General features: G+C 30.1%; 3 protein-coding genes across 9 annotated transcripts; 1 reads left to right on the plus strand and 2 right to left on the minus strand.

Moving 5' to 3' along the window:
• Positions 1–6: 6 nt before the first annotated feature.
• LOC145183803 (uncharacterized) lies at positions 7–4,447 on the minus strand. Of its 7 annotated transcripts, none has more exons than XM_090083978.1 (8): positions 3,786–3,954; positions 3,611–3,680; positions 3,401–3,534; positions 2,156–2,318; positions 1,359–1,509; positions 1,151–1,252; positions 541–853; positions 7–370 (listed from the first exon to the last, which is right to left on the minus strand). In XM_090083978.1, the coding sequence occupies exons 3-7, from the start codon at positions 3,468–3,470 to the stop codon at positions 545–547; spliced, it is 795 nt and encodes a 264-aa protein (XP_089940104.1). In that variant the 5' UTR covers positions 3,471–3,534; positions 3,611–3,680; positions 3,786–3,954; the 3' UTR covers positions 7–370; positions 541–544. The 7 variants fall into 7 exon arrangements, with proteins under 7 accessions (XP_089940104.1, XP_089940102.1, XP_089940103.1 ...); XM_090083976.1 differs by having other exon boundaries at positions 7–459; positions 3,786–3,919; XM_090083977.1 differs by lacking the exon at positions 3,611–3,680 and having other exon boundaries at positions 3,786–3,967.
• A 1,809-nt stretch (positions 4,448–6,256) lies between these two features.
• LOC149889569 (zinc finger MYM-type protein 1-like) lies at positions 6,257–9,159 on the minus strand. Its single transcript, XM_090083970.1, has 2 exons — positions 9,097–9,159; positions 6,257–8,891 (listed from the first exon to the last, which is right to left on the minus strand). Exons 1-2 carry the CDS (start codon positions 9,116–9,118, stop codon positions 6,460–6,462), a joined length of 2,454 nt encoding a protein of 817 aa, XP_089940096.1. The 5' UTR covers positions 9,119–9,159; the 3' UTR covers positions 6,257–6,459.
• An 833-nt stretch (positions 9,160–9,992) lies between these two features.
• On the plus strand, positions 9,993–13,314 carry LOC149889570 (proteasome subunit alpha type-6-like). The gene is made up of 7 exons (XM_090086281.1): positions 9,993–10,151; positions 11,696–11,790; positions 11,989–12,070; positions 12,230–12,385; positions 12,515–12,693; positions 12,975–13,069; positions 13,158–13,314. The coding sequence occupies exons 1-7, from the start codon at positions 10,076–10,078 to the stop codon at positions 13,213–13,215; spliced, it is 741 nt and encodes a 246-aa protein (XP_089942407.1). The 5' UTR covers positions 9,993–10,075; the 3' UTR covers positions 13,216–13,314.
• Positions 13,315–15,643: the final 2,329 nt, after the last annotated feature.

Here is a 15,643-nt window from a genome sequence, read left to right on the forward strand (position 1 = left end):
CAAAACTAAAGTGATTACGCTATTCCCAAATTGATTTACATTTTTACTCGTCATTTATCGTTTAAAAATTAAAGTTTTTGCATCGCGGATTTTTTTCTTTCAAATAACAATTTAATATAAAACAACGAATCTGATTACATAAGGTATCGATGATTTACTTTTTTTTTGCTTGCCATTTATTGTTGAAATGTATTATTAATACTTAATAGTTAATGAGTTTATTTTCTCCTTTGGATGATCACTGTCAAAGTTTAAATTCGGAAGTTTGCAATCTCTCCTTCGTCAAGTTCCGCAAAAAAAACTCATCTTACACGTTGAAGTTGAAACAAATAATCGGCCTATTCACACGACTGTCTAATCACATGATCATCTAGATTTTAACGGTATTGGGGATTTTATTTTCTGAAACTGATCATATTCTGAAAAACATCTCTTTTCCGAGTTGTATTCTATGAAATACTAATGCAGAAGATTATTTTTCAAGATTAATTTATAGAACTTTTTAAAAGGTTAAATATTTTTAATAAAATTCTCACTCACTAGTTTAACTTGCGTTCCACACTGCTTTAACAAAATTCCAAAATCCCATATTGCTAATACTGGTGCTAATTTGTCCTTGCTGTTCTTCGCTTGATATTGGAACCTCAGTTTCGTCCTTTATTTGAAGAGATGACTCGATTTTCATCCTACAAACAGGACACATTTGAATGTTGTATAAACATACTTTACAAACACAAGAATGGCGGCATGGGACCAAGGCACGAGTGACTGGATTGAAATGGCAAATTATACAAGCTTCAATAGGTTCCTGAGGTGATAGTCGATCATCAGGAATACCAGAGTTATACAGTTTCTACAAAAAGATATTAAATAATATTACTAACTAAATTAATTAGTCCAATAATAGGAAGCAGAGTTGATTCTGATATTTCTTTAACTAAACTGAAAAAAAAGAAAATTGTTGTTTGTTATTCTAACAATCTTTAAAAGAGAACAAAAAGATCTACAAAAGATGACTAGAAGAGCTCTGTTAAACCTTGAAAGAGTTTTAATGAAGAATTGAAATCCATGTGATATTTTAAACAATTCTTTTTTTATTTAACAACCAAAATATGAAAATAATTTAATAATATGAAAATGTTAATGGTACCTTTAGGCTTAAAACTCTGCCATCAACAATTTCAATAAACTGCTCCTGAACTTCTAATGTATTTTTCAAAGAACCCAATGTTATAAAAGTTGTCAGTGAAATCTAAGTATGTTTCAAAGAAGATGCAATATAAAGATAATATAGTTTGATTATACAAAAAGACAAAAACTTTTTAAATAAAGAAATTATATACTTATTTTTCACATACTATTTGATTATTTTCATCTTTACAATTTAAAGCAAAGTGAACTGCGTATGGAACTAAATGAGTAACTTCTTTAGTTAAAATTTCCTTCAAGGTTTTTTTTACAGCAATATCAGAGATATCATCATCTTTAAATTGATATAAGCCATCAGGTCTTTAAAATACAAGTTAAGATTGAAACAAAATTCAAATTGATGTAGATCCTGTGTCTCATGTGTCATTTATGTTAAAAAAAATTCTGTGGAAATTTGAATTTTTCTCAGTGAGTAGATTCATCTTAGGCTGTAAACTTACATTAATAAAAATAAACAAAATCCCTTTTATTTTAACTAGTGAACTTTTTTGACTTTCATCTTTCCGAATATTCATGGGACTTACAAGGAAGACCCACAAACTAAAATAATGTAAATTTAATGAAAGTCTACTCAAGAAAACTGTAGAATTCATCTATTAAAATGTGCACATTTCTTATTGGTTGCATTAGATAATTGCTTGCAGAAAAATCTTATAATTCATTTATAAAGTAAAAATCAGACAAATACTGCTCACATCAACTAAAATATTAACATTAACCACATATTGGATAAATGATCTATAGATTATCTTAATGTCCCAATGTTATTATTATTGGGCACCTAATTTAGAAGTTAAATGTGATTTTTTTTTTCAAAATTATTCTTAAGAAATAATATCAAAGTTTTGTTTTACCACCACAAAATTTAAGCTATGATATACTACAGATTAAGTATCATTGCTTTTAGAAATTTATTAGAAAGTTATTAGAATTGTAGAAAAGATACACTTCAGCAGGAACTGACACCCATTGTGAAATTAAATGAAGTAAATCAATAGGTTTTCTTTTAATATTTGAGTTTAACCCTCTTTTAAAATCATTAAAGTTTACACAACAGCAGATTTGGAGAGTAAAATTGAAGTCACCAGCAACAATCATAGAAACAATTCCTAAAAAAAGTGTTAAAAAAATTCTCTGTAAATGTGTGTGCATGCGTGGACACACACACCTACAGAGAAATACGAAAAATGACTTTTGAGTCAATTAACACGTATTAGATTACTCTTTGGTAGTAAGCTGTTATTTCTATTCGATGGTTAATATTGAATTTGTTAGCATTCTTGTCTATATCAGTATGGAATCCTGATTCTATAGGGCAGAATGTTAGTAAATTTAATACCAGCAGATTGCTTTTGTTTTATCAAAAGTTACTGTAAGAGATGGAGATACAGTTTTAGCTGTTAATGATAGGAATTTCAAAATTGGAAATTAGCTGTTGCTCTACAAACACCATTCTCTACTTAGACAGACACCTGTAACCAGTACTACTTATTACTCTTAATCCCCTAACTATACACTTAAAGAGGTTTAACTCCCTTAAATTTTTCTTCTCCTTAAGATGCAGTTTTTTGTAGCATTCACTTAATTCTTATTTCCACTTTAGTTTATTTTTCTTTCGGTTAAGTAGGAAAAAGTTACGAATGAGAACGGTTGTTGATGGATGAATGAAATTGGTTCTTGATGGATGAATGAGAACGGCTGTTGATGAATGAACAACAATGGTTGATAAAAGCTAACAAATTTTAAGAAGTCAAGATTATGGCTTTAACATTTCAAAGCAGTTACAATTAATCAGAATTTTCAACAAGAGCAGAATAATATTTTTTTTTAGTGGAAGTTGATTTTTGTTGCTTGATCAAACGGAAATACATTTATTCATTTCTCATTCCTTAAAATCCTTAGGTATATAGCATGAAATTTAAGTGAATATGTTATTCATATATCTATTTCATCCAACCAATATTTTAGTGCAATGAACTTGTTATCTTAATCATTCTATCTAATATCACTGAATGAAACTGTAAATGCAATAAAATAATACCAAAGTCTTTATCTATTGAAAAGGTTGAAAATTTTAAAATTTTTACACACATAACAGGAATTATTTAGAGCCATTTTATTAGAAAAAGAGGTATACAATTAGTATTTATACTTTACGTATTATGTGTAAGTATATAATTGTAAAACTAACCATTTTCTTTGTCACGTTTAATAGAGTTTTCTTCCAATTTAAAAGGCAATTTTTCGGTAGATACAGACATTGATAAACGTCTTTTAGAATTTCTTTTCAATAACTCAACTTCTCGGAATAAGTTAATTTTGCACCTCCAAATAAAAAGAAGCAAGCTTAATAATACTGTGATAATCACAATCACACTAATGAAAGATTCATCCACCATACCTTACATTGGTATGCTACTATCAGTGCTAAATATTTTTGACGATTTTTTATACTAGTTACTTTTGTTCTCCTAGATGATATACAAAAAAAACTTTAGTTATTCTCCTTGTGTTACATTTATTAAGTTATCTGTGTCATCTTCCATTTATAAGATTAACAATTGGTAAAAATTCACCTTGTCTAAGATAGGAATGAAGAATGCCTAATTGCAAAAAATGAACATAATATAGTTCCCAGACCTCCCTTTCAGTTGTGTTACTAAAAAATCTCTTAATTACTCTCATCGGTTCAGGTCAAATTCACCTATGGACACTACATCTTTCGCCGTTGTTCCTTCAGGGAAGAACTCGGAGGTATGAACTGTAAGCTTTTATAAGTATAATAATTCCGGAAGACGCTTTTTTTTCCTATTGAATCAATCAATTTTTAAACAGACAATGCTCTATTATGGGCTTTAAGTGAACTAATCACGCCCTGGTTCATCAGTTGGAGCTTTAAGGTAGTGTTGGGTGGTAAAAAGATCAATTCTATTGATATAAGATTATCAATGGTTAGATGGGCTGGATAATTATCGACTAATAAAACAATTTTAGTCCTTTCTTAGAAAATTGCCAATCAATTTCACGAACCCATTCCCCAAATAGTGTACTATCCATTCAGCTCTATTTCTGGCTGCAATAACAACATGTCAAGTGCTTTACATCTTTGAAGTATCTGGGGGATTTGGCTTTGCCAATTATAAATATTGGCAATTTTTCTCCAATTGCATTGCCGGATGCCAATCGTGTTAGACGTAGCTTGCTGTGTTTCTCACCAACGCATTTTTCATTATAAGATATAGACGTTTATATGGTCTGAGCCGATAAAACAAGCCAAATTTGTCAGCATTATAAATCTGATTCAGCTAAGATTTTGAAAAAATATTTGGTAACATTTTTTCCTCCCATGGTACTACCATTTCCTTTGTGCACACATTAGTTTCACGAGAAATCTTTTTGAATGATATGTTAAGTCGTTTTTTCCAACGATCTAACCAACTGAAGAATGAAAATCATCAAAGTTCATTTTCGCAGCGAATTCCAGAGCTTTAGTTTTGAGAATTAAAGCAGAGACAGTGACATCTCCGCTACGAACAATCAGAAGCCATTTGAAAAAGGTTTGATCTAATTTTATCTAAAGAAATTTGCCGAAAGGGGACGAAAAAATGGTTCGATTTAACGAAGTTCGAGTTATCTAGGGTTCGATTTAACCGGGAAATTTTAATTGGTGAAACGATTTCAAGGGACCAAACAGTTCAAGATAATAAAAGTTCGACTTAGCCGGTGTTCGAGTTACCAAAATTTAATTGTATTGGACGTTATACATGAAAATCACTTTACATAATACGAAAATTGTCATGTAATTGGTAAAGGAAATATGAACCAATATTTAATATGGTTTCTTTAAGTCCATTGTTCGAAAAATGAAAATGCTAAATTGGAATTGTTTCTGTGGCTTTCGTAGCTCCTTTCGAATAGGAGCAAGGTTAAACCTGGATTTTCAGAATGTTATCTGTATATTATAACCCTAGTTAAACGCTATCTTCAAATATTGTTTTGAAGGAATTGACTGTAAAAAATTGAGAAAGGTTATTCATATGTGGAGAAATTTATGAGCAAAAAAGTTCCTCTAGAAAAAATGCTGTAAGAAAAGATCTTTAGCTGAAAACCTCTTTAATCTTTTCTGCTCGTGTCGATCGAATGTCGATCGTTATGCTAACAATCAACATAATCAGCTAATCAATTATGCTAACAATAGATAATCAGCTAATCAATTATGTGAACTTTATAAAAAGGTAACTGTATGCTTAGAATGAGCTCATTTGGGTTATTTTCAAGTGATGCTATCTGCAATACTTGTCAAATTTTGCCACTCTAAAAAATAATAATAAATAGTTCGTTTTTGTGCAATCTCTTTTTGAAATAAGTCTTAAAATATATTTCTTATAACTAATTACTGAGTACTAATGAGAGTTTTGAAAAATCTTTTTAATATTAATGTTGAGAAATAACATGTGATAAGTTTTGGTGTTTGTAATTGTGAAGTGAATAATTTCACAACTACAATTGTTTTGGATAACAGTTCATACAAGTGAACTATAAAAAGATTTACTTGCCATCAAAAGTTTTTCATGGGTCTCTTTGTGCTTATACATTCAATCTCAGATGACATATCTCTAAGAAACGGGAAGCATAAAAGGTTTCCCATATTTTTTGGGTATGTCTATGGCTTGTTCACTGAAAAACAGGATTAAGGGCATTGAAACTTTGCGCTTCCAGAGATGTGGACAGAAATGAGGAAAGCCTTTCTAGAAGTTAGAAAAAAAAAAGAATGACCTCGTAGTTACTTTTGAAGCTAAACCCCTTGAAGAAGTAATAGGTTCGTTTAGATTTTAGATTTATTGCTTTGTCTGGTTTGACGTTTTCGACTATAGTTAACATCAGTGGCGTTGCGTGAGAAAATTCCAGGGGGGGGAGAGACCTTATTTTTCCCAACTGCTTAACATAGTTTTCACAACTGTTTTTTATAATTTAAGAATTCAAAAAATCAATTTTTGTCCTATTTACAAAATCTACTGATTGTTATACTACATTGCACTCACTTTCATGAATTGTCAATTATCAGTATTTATTGACTTCTTTTAACAAAACATAGCTTCCTTTACATTTATACAAAATATTCAATTCAAAAAACGTCTAAAGGTTTTACCCATTCATAGTGAAACTGTATCAGTCCAAAAAAATGTTACAATTTACAAATCCAATAAACTTTACAAACCATTTTGGCAGCATATATAGCAGTTTAAAATTTTACGGAAATGAATTAGTACAAAGGAATATTAATCTATGGTGTCGTTCGTAATCATTTTCTGCATCAATGTGTAATTTCCTAGAAAATATTACTGCACTTTCAATCAAATTATTCATAGCATCTGTATCGTTACTGATATTTTGTATGTTCTTGGCAGTACTTTCAATTACATTTATACTGTCGATAACATTGAAGTTTGGACTTGCTAAGATTTCTGTTAATATTTTTATCTTCTCAATGATATTCTTCATGAAGAAAAGAGTAATAATGAAATCAAAAGTTGTTACTTTTTTCAGAAGTCCCATTGCCTTAGTTCTTGTGTTAGTATCAAAAATCTTATTATTTGAGATGCTCTGAAGAAGATCAACAACCTTCTCTAAACACTGATTTAAAGCCTTAACAGATTTTGCTCGTGCGGTCCATCTTGTTCTAGACAGGTTTACAAGCTGTAGTGCACTGTCAATGTCTTCCAGTTTTTCTTTTAAATGACTAAATCTTTTTGTGCTTGATGTGAAGAAAACATGCAACTGTTCGAGGACATTAAACAATTCTCGTATTAAAGTATTAACATTGCATGCATGTTCAAGAGCAGTGTTTGTTCTGTGGTCTTGACAAGGTATGTAGGGTACATTATGGCCAACTTCTTCTGTTACATACTTTTGTACTCCTTTAAATTGTCCAGACATTGAACTCGCGTAATCATACGACTGAAAAGCCATCTTTGATGTGTCAATGCTTTCTTTATGTAAAGAAGATAAAATTAGCTCAGCCATCCCTTTTCCAGTCTTATCAGTGCATTCAACGGATTTTAAAAGCCTTTCCCGAATCTCACCGTTTTCACTGGCTGTTCTCACAACTATACTCATTATGTCCTTATGTGACATATCGGGAGTAGTGTCGGCCATCACGGAAAAAAAATTGGAGCTATTAATTTCTTCTATGATCTTTCCCTTTAATTCAGTTGCAATTAAACTAATCATTTCATTTTGAGACGATGGACTTGTGTATGTAACTCTATATGGACGAAGGGCTCTATCTTCAATCCAGGCTTTTAGTGTGGGATTGTGGCGAGAGATAAGATTCACTACTGCAACAAAGTTACCTTGATTAGCACTGTCCGATTCCCTAAACGCTAGCCCTTGGCTTCCTAAAGTCTTGCATGTATCAATAAGAATTTCAACAGTTTTTCTATTCTGTACCTCTATTTTTTGCTCTTCTATAAGAGCAAGTCTATTGGATTTATCAATAAGGTGATCTATATGACCTTTTTTCATAAGAAAGTGACAATATTCACTTAATGCAACTTTATGTGCTTGAGAGGTAAAGTGTGCCTGAAGCTTTCCAAGTTTTTCTTTCCCATAGCTTTTCATCTTGGACCAAGATCTTACCCCAACATTTATCCAAGCATCTTCAGTTTTTCCCTTCTTTCCAAATACCTTAGGGAAAAGCCGGCAGACAAAACAAAATGTGGCATCCTTCTGGGTACTGTATTCTAAATGTTCAAACTCTTTGTACCACTGGGGATTAAATCTATTTTTACCGTCACTTGGGAAACTAGCAAGTTTTGGTTGGTGTGGTCCTAACTGGATTAAATACGATTTTTGATTATCTGTAATTGTATGTGGACGTAATCCTGGGTCATGGCTTATCAATGCTGATGAATCTGATTTGTCAATTATAATACTTTGAGCTTTGATATCGAGTTTTCTTAAAAAAGCATTTCCCATTTTCAAAACATTTTTTGACATTTCCACCACAGAACTTGTTGCATTTACAATTTCAATCGCAGCGAATTTTTCATTTACTAATTCTTCTTTACAGTATTTTTTATAAATGTCATTACAATCTTTAAGATTATCTATTAAAACACCTAAATTCCCCATGAGCAAAGTCCAACTTGTTGTTTCACTGCTTACTTCAGAAGTATCCAAGTTAATAATATTCATGTCATCCTTTTCATCTCGGTCAGGAAACTGGTTTAAATGATCTGATTTAGAATTTAGTTCTGTAAGTTTCTCTGCTTGTTCCTGGACTACAACATAACCCAAGTTTTCCCCTTTTGCATCATTATCTTGAATTTTTGAACTTGCATCCTCTTCAAATTTTTTATCAGAAGATGTTGATTCTTCTTCTATGGATATACTACATGTTGAAGTCGATGTTTCAATTATTATCAAGTCTAACTTTGTATGTTCACTACTTTGTATTTCATCATCCACTTCGACATCATCACCAGCATGCTGAGGTACCATTTTTCGTTTTTTTGAAGCTAAGGAGGCTAGAAAAGGATTCTCTGGGGCTCCCACTGTTTGTATATGAACCTTTCTACCACCATGAACGGATCTTTCATGACTGGTTTTATAGTCGTTGTTAAATACTGCTTTGCATACGCAACATTGTAATCTATATCTTTTGCTTTTCATAGTTAGTGCTGGAAAACAAATGCAGATACTATAATTTACCGTAATTTTTAACTGATTTAATGTTTATAAAAGTTATCACTCTTAATAAGTGTGATAACTTCTATAAACATTAAATAAGACAAATGTTGAAATCAATTCATGGAAATAAATATTCACGTTTCAAAGTAGAAAGTATGAAAAAAAAAAAGAATAACTGCTTTTAGTCAAACATACAGCATAAACTTTCAGCTGCCATTTTTGTTGTTGATAACAAAAAAAAAGTAGCGCGAAAAAAAAAACAACGTGGAAATCAAAAGGGCTCTTCTTTATGACTCCACAATTTATTTCGTCTTGTGGAAAACAGCCATAAGTCGTTTAATAAACGTAAAGTTTATTTGTCCAAGTCAAAAAAGAATTAGATCTTTGATGGATTTTTGCAAACATTTTAATTTTATTTAACTAGAAAGTATTTTTTGATTTTATCACCTATTTCCCAACTGTCCCAACTCTCGGCAAGGAAATTCCCAACTTTTCTCTTTTTTAGATTCTGGGAGGGGGAGACTCCCCCCCCTACCCCCTCCAAGGCGACGCCCCTGGTTAACATCAATAAAAAAAACATCTACTGTCAACCAATATGCAGCTTGATGTAATAGTTGTACAAAAAGAGGCAAACTCATCAGTTACTAAAAAAAAACACTTTTTAAATACTCATCTGATGACAATTCTAAATTGAAATAAAGTAAATTATTATTATTGATAAAAAAAAAAATTTATGTAGCGTTTAAGACTTTTAAACGCTGGCTAAGTGATTACTTAACATTATTTAAAATACCAAAAAAAATATTCAAGCTTAACTATGAGATCACAATTAAACTTTTAGGATAGACTGTCTCAAAAATTTCAATATATATATATATATATATATATATATATATATATATATATATATATATATATATATATATATATATTGCAAGCTAGTTTTTTTAATTTTCTAGAAAAAAATCTATATCTACTAATGCAATTTTCAATTTATTTTTTCCTATTTATGTATTGACCAAGTGGACTTTATTGATCTGACAATTAGAGGTTAATTTACTAAAGATAAATTAGACCCTGTAAAGGTCTTAGAAACGATTGCGATAAAAGAAATTGGCGCATTGAGTTTTAAATCGAGGAAGTTAAGACCGAATCAGCAATAAATTGTTTCAAAATGTCTAGAGGTACTAGTGCTGGCTATGACCGATACATCACAGTTTTTTCTCCCGAAGGACGTCTTTATCAAGTTGGTAAGCAATTTCATTTTAATTTTTAGAAGCTATTTTTACTTTATAAAAAGCTGGGATTATACTTAGATATATTGTAACGCAACATATGCACTGAATGGTATATTATTTAACAAAGAGTTTTCTCTAAAGTTTTGATTTCTACAAGTAAATGTTGGAACTTACCTTATGTGCAAGAGTGTATGGTGGCGCTTTACTTAAACTGTCGCTTTGCCTAAGCTATTATTGGTAATTTTTGCATACAATGAAAAAGTTGTATGCAAAATTGTGTTAAACTAAAAATGTAATTCAATCTAGAAAGAAGTGTAATATTAAGTTCCTGATCATTCTTTAAGTGTTTTATGCAAATATATGGCTAAAAAAATTATCATAGTTTATCACCTAATAGTTTTATTAAAAAATGATAATAGCAATCTGACAAAAAAAACTAATACTTTAATCAATGAAATCATTTTAAAACTGCTTTGTTAAAAACAGTTTTTTTATAAATGGTTTTCATTCCAAAAAAACAAATCTTTATTTTTGACTTTACCAGTTACAGTAAAATTAACCTAAAAGGTAAATTATATTAGAGTTTTTAACGTACTTTAACGTTTGATAACTTTTTTAACTTTTTGTTACTTTCATATTATTTTTTAATCAATTTTACTTCTAAAAATTTCTTTTTATTTTTATTAAATTTATATTTTAACTACATTTTAACAGAATTAGAGAATAGAATTTGTTCATATCTTGTGTACAACATTTTTTGAATTAGTTTATAAAACTTTCATAATAGATAAACAAACTTATAAAAATTAATTTCAGAACAGATTTTTAGTTCAATTATGTATACGATTGGTGCACAAACTATTTTGATGTACAACCCCTCATATTTTATAAAATTTTGTTGTCAACTCTTGGTTTATGGTGGGTTTTTTTTCAATCATCAACATAAATATAGTGAAATAAAACACTTAATTTTCATTAATTAACATAATAAGTTTAAGAATGGTTTTATTTATGCATATATAGTGACATAATTATAGCTTTATAGATTATTTATACTTACTTATACATACTTATAGCCTTAAAGATTTATATTTAAACATTTAATGAAAATATATAATGTAAAGAGCTCATGATTGCTTCTGCATTTAAATTTATGTTTGGAATTTAAAAACTGTAAGTCACCCTCTGGGTCTTATTGAGATTGATATTTTGTTTTAATAGCTATTAACTTAGAAAAAAAAACAGCTTCATCTAGTTAGGTTAATGCAAGTTGAATCAAAGTGTTAATGCAAGTTGAATCAATATATATATATATATATATATATATATATATATATATATATTTATTTTTTCAAGTACATTTGTTTGAATTTGGTGACCCCCAAATATTGTATAGATTAGTGATGCATGAGCTGGGTATACTAGTATACTAATGAAAAATGTCATAATCTCTTGGGAATCTAATTTTCATAAAACTTCCTTTAAAATAAGTGTATATTGTTAAAGTATTTATTGAATCAACTTCTAAAAGTTCTTTAAGCTGTATTATTTTCTAGAGTATGCATTTAAAGCAATTAATCAAGGAGGTACGACCTCAGTTGGTGTCCGTGGAAATGACTGTGCTGTTGTTGTAACTCAAAAGAAAGTACCTGTGAGTGCTAAATATTAATTTTTAATATAAAATGATAACAAAATGTAATAAATTATTTAAATGTAATAAAATTAGTTTCTAATTTTCATAGTTTTCATAGTTATCATTTCATAGTTATAATAAAGTAAAGGTTGGCAGTTCTTTTACCATTGACTAATTAATGAAAAAGATGATGAACAAAAGAAAAATTAATTTTAGGACAAATTACTTGATGCAAGAACAATGACACAAATGTTCAAGATAACATCAACAGTTGGGTGTGTCATGACAGGAATGATGGGTATGAAATCAATTTGGAATAGTTAGAAATTGATGTTAAATAAGGAAAAAACATTAAAATATTGATACTGATTCAGTGAGCTTTCTTAAATGTTTATACATTTTTCTAATAATCTTCATATGATATACAAGTAAGTTTTTAGTATCTTTTGTTTTTAAGCTGATTGCAGATATCAAGTGCAGCGTGCCAGGATGATCGCTGCTGAATGGAAATACAAGTTTGGTTATGACATATCTGCTGAAATGCTTTGCAGAAGAATTGCTGATATATCTCAAATTTATACTCAAAATGCAGAAATGCGACCTTTAGCTTGCTGTAATTTCTTTTATCTATTATGATTACAGTTGTTTATATAATAGTTAATAGTACTTAAAAATATAAGTTGTTGAGTTTTAAGTGTGTACATTAACAATTTGTGTGTTTGGTTTATGTTTATTTATGTAGGTATGATTTTAATTGGAACAGATGAAGATGGCAACCCACAACTGTACAAAACTGACCCAGCTGGCTACTTCTGTGGCTATAAAGCAACCAGTGCTGGTGTGAAGCAAAATGAAGCCAACAGCTACCTTGAAAAAAAACTGAAAAAAAAAACTTCATTTACATCAAAAGAAGCAATAGATGTATGTTTAATTTTTTTTTGCAAAGTTTAGGTATAAAAGAATAAGTTTATTCTAGATGTTTATTCTAGATATTTTAAGATAGTTATGTATAGTTTGTCTGATTCCATATCTTATATTCTTCATAAATTTTTAATTATCTTTTTTTTTTTTGAATAAGAATTAAAAAATAGTTTGGTAACTTATGGCATGCTTTTTTTTTTTAAAAGATGAGCATTTCACATATCATAAGTCAATGGAGCTTGTAACATTATTTGGAATATATTTAAATAATTTCTTTCTAGACTGCTATTGGGTGTTTAATGTCAATTTTATCAGTGGATTTTAAACCATCGGAAATAGAAGTAGCAGTTGTTAATTGTTCAGATGGATTATTTAGGTAAGTTTAAACAGCGAAATGTTACTCAATTTCGCTTAGAAAAAAAAAACAGGTTTTAAGAATGTTGCTTTTTCTTTTTTTCACGCAGAGTTTTAACCGAGCTAGAAATCGACGAACATTTGACTTCAATTGCTGAAAGAGATTGAAGAAAAGGTGACACTATGAAAAGATGACGTCAGTTTAAGCGTTAAAGCGTCTCTATTAGAAACCCATTTTTGTTCTAGAATATTTAATTTTATCTTGTATTTTTCTCTTAATTACTGAACAAAAGCTAAAGAGCTTGGTAACGATATACACTTTACACAAAAACTTTATAATGTTATATTTAAATTGTGTATTTAAATTAAACAGGCGCACCACAGTGGTTAGACTCTAAGAAACTAAGATTTCTTAATAGTTAGTAAACTGATGTAAATTTTTTCGTTATTGTTTGAAAAGCCAAAAAAACCTTTTTTTTAGAAAAAACGACCAAAAAATTTTATTAAACGACCAAAAAATTTTATTTTATTTTTATTAATGGCCCGAAAATGCCTAGCTTTAGCACTGATATCAGTGCTTACAAAATGACAAAAACTCGCAAAATGTAACAGTTAAATAACTCAAAAAACTAAAGAAATGACAATAAACTGACTGACCATGTAAAATTAGAGGATATTTCACTATTTAAATTCCGATGGGCACCACAGGAATAAAATAACACATAATTTTCAATCCTGCCAAACACATGCTAATCAGAGCATCGTCTTTCCAAAAAAACTAGTATATTTCAAAATGTCAAGTTTGTCATCATAGCTTAAAATTAATTTTTTATTAAAATGCATGTGATAAGTTTTAAAAGGTCTTGTTAATAGTAAAAAACAACAAAACGGATTTTGAATAAAAAATTAGCAAAACTTAATCTTACTGCCTAATATAATTCCGTTTCTGGCAATTGAAGACAAGCATGCAGACAATAGCGTTGTTCCACGCGGAAATGGTACTTTCACAAATAATGAAGTTGAAATAACTTTGAATAAAATTAACAAAGTCAAAGAACAAGTGTATGTCAAATGTGAGCCAGGATCAGAAAAGAAGCCTTCAGTTCTCATGCTCCAGGTTAGTCAGTGCTGGTCTGACAGGAACCAATCTGGTTAATGAGAAGGGTGGCAAATCTGGTTAATGAGAAGGGTGGCAAATCTGGTTAATGAGAAGGGTGGCAAATCTGGTTAATGAGAAAAGTGACAAATGTGCTTGAAACGTCAGCGAAAAGGGTTGTCAAAAATTACACTGGTGCGATTTGATTGGCCAGAATCAGAAAGCTTTTTCCTACTGACCGTCTAATGGCTCTCAGACTGGAACGTTCCAAAAAGCTCTTTCATTTGTCAAAGAAAAAAAAAAATTTTATTGTTCTCAAACGAAAAATATTTCACAGTTGATCCAGGCAACAATTTCCAAACTGACCATTTCATGGCTGAAAAAAATGCCATCAGATGAATCTAAGCCTAAGCCCACAAAAATTTTTGTTTGCTCAAGATGGCCCTCTCTGTCACGCAGAAATTTTTGGCTAATCTACATTTCGCAAACCTCTTCGCCTGATTTAAACCCCTTCAATTTCTCAGTGTGGACGTACATTGAAACCAGGGCCTTTGATTGTCGGAATCCTAAAGTTTGGTCCCTTTCATTTTTTAAAGTAAAAAAAACAAAAATGTCTTCGCTAAACATTGCCATTTTTAGCGATGAAATTGGTAAGCGCCCTTATATTTGAGTTTGATACCGTATTGTATATAACTATGTAGTGGTATAATAGTTGGAACAATTAAATTCAGAAATTAAAAAGGTAATATCCCAGTTATCTTATTTGGCATTTCTCTATATGACTTGATGACAGGATCGGATACTATAGCAACAGGCAAAGTAAACAAGCCTAAACTGCAATAATCTTTTTTTATCAACTTTTTTGTCACACCATGTATGTAACATATTTGTCGTGTCAGTCAAAGCGTTGCATACTCATCTATCGTTGAGAGCATAAGGTCGTGTTTAACACGGCGATTTGAGGTTTGCTAGCTCTTATGGGTGTTGAAAAAAGAGATATTTCTTATAAAAATTTATTAGTTTCTGTTGTAGTAAAGTTTTTTTTTTTCTTTTGAAAAAATGAACTTTGTCGGCAAATAGTGTGTGGATGATGGCCGCGGATTTTGCCAAAAAATGTTTAGGCTATCACTCAATCTTATAGGAACAAATGAAAATACATATAGAAACTCTTCAATGCGGTCAGAGTTCGTAAATATCCTTTACATGTTCTATAACCAGAGCTTCCATCACATCCCCATTTGGTAAATAATGTGAATGACGTTGAAAAAGGGACATTTATAACAAATTCACATTGCGCTTTAAGTAAACGTTCAGGAGTTTTATCCAGTATGGCGTAATAGTTAATTTCGGCACGTGTTTCTGTAATAGAGATACGCTTATGTGAAAAGTTACACAAACTTTTCGACCATCATATACTTTGATAAGATAGAAACACTTGATGCCTTTAATAACCAATTTAGGTACAATAGGTACATTTAGAGTTGATATAATAAGCTAATC

Source organism: Hydra viridissima, unplaced genomic scaffold (genome assembly GCF_058129835.1).
Source record: "Hydra viridissima isolate aposymbiotic clone 2 unplaced genomic scaffold, HvirCarnegie_v1 scaffold_4, whole genome shotgun sequence".
In the NCBI taxonomy this organism is placed as follows: Eukaryota; Metazoa; Cnidaria; class Hydrozoa; order Anthoathecata; family Hydridae; genus Hydra; species Hydra viridissima.

What these genes read in the sequence shown, in the direction of transcription:
- LOC145183803 (XM_090083973.1), bottom strand. Translation starts at nt 3,608, where the DNA reads ATGGTGGATGAATCTTTCATTAGTGTGATTGTGATTATCACAGTATTA. An exon ending in GTGTCAGTTCCTGCTGAAGT is followed by an intron (nt 1,510 to 2,155) that starts GTATCTTTTCTA and finishes TGTATTTTAAAG; the next exon opens with ACCTGATGGCTTATATCAAT. An exon ending in AAGATGAAAATAATCAAATA is followed by an intron (nt 1,253 to 1,358) that starts GTATGTGAAAAA and finishes AAACATACTTAG; the next exon opens with ATTTCACTGACAACTTTTAT.
- LOC149889569 (XM_090083970.1), bottom strand. Translation starts at nt 9,118, where the DNA reads ATGGCAGCTGAAAGTTTATGCT. An exon ending in GGCAGCTGAAAGTTTATGCT is followed by an intron (nt 8,892 to 9,096) that starts GTATGTTTGACT and finishes TTTGTTTTCCAG; the next exon opens with CACTAACTATGAAAAGCAAA.
- LOC149889570 (XM_090086281.1), top strand. Translation starts at nt 10,076, where the DNA reads ATGTCTAGAGGTACTAGTGCTGGCTATGACCGATACATCACAGTTTTT. An exon ending in AATGCGACCTTTAGCTTGCT is followed by an intron (nt 12,386 to 12,514) that starts GTAATTTCTTTT and finishes TTATTTATGTAG; the next exon opens with GTATGATTTTAATTGGAACA. An exon ending in TGTTCAGATGGATTATTTAG is followed by an intron (nt 13,070 to 13,157) that starts GTAAGTTTAAAC and finishes TTTTTCACGCAG; the next exon opens with AGTTTTAACCGAGCTAGAAA.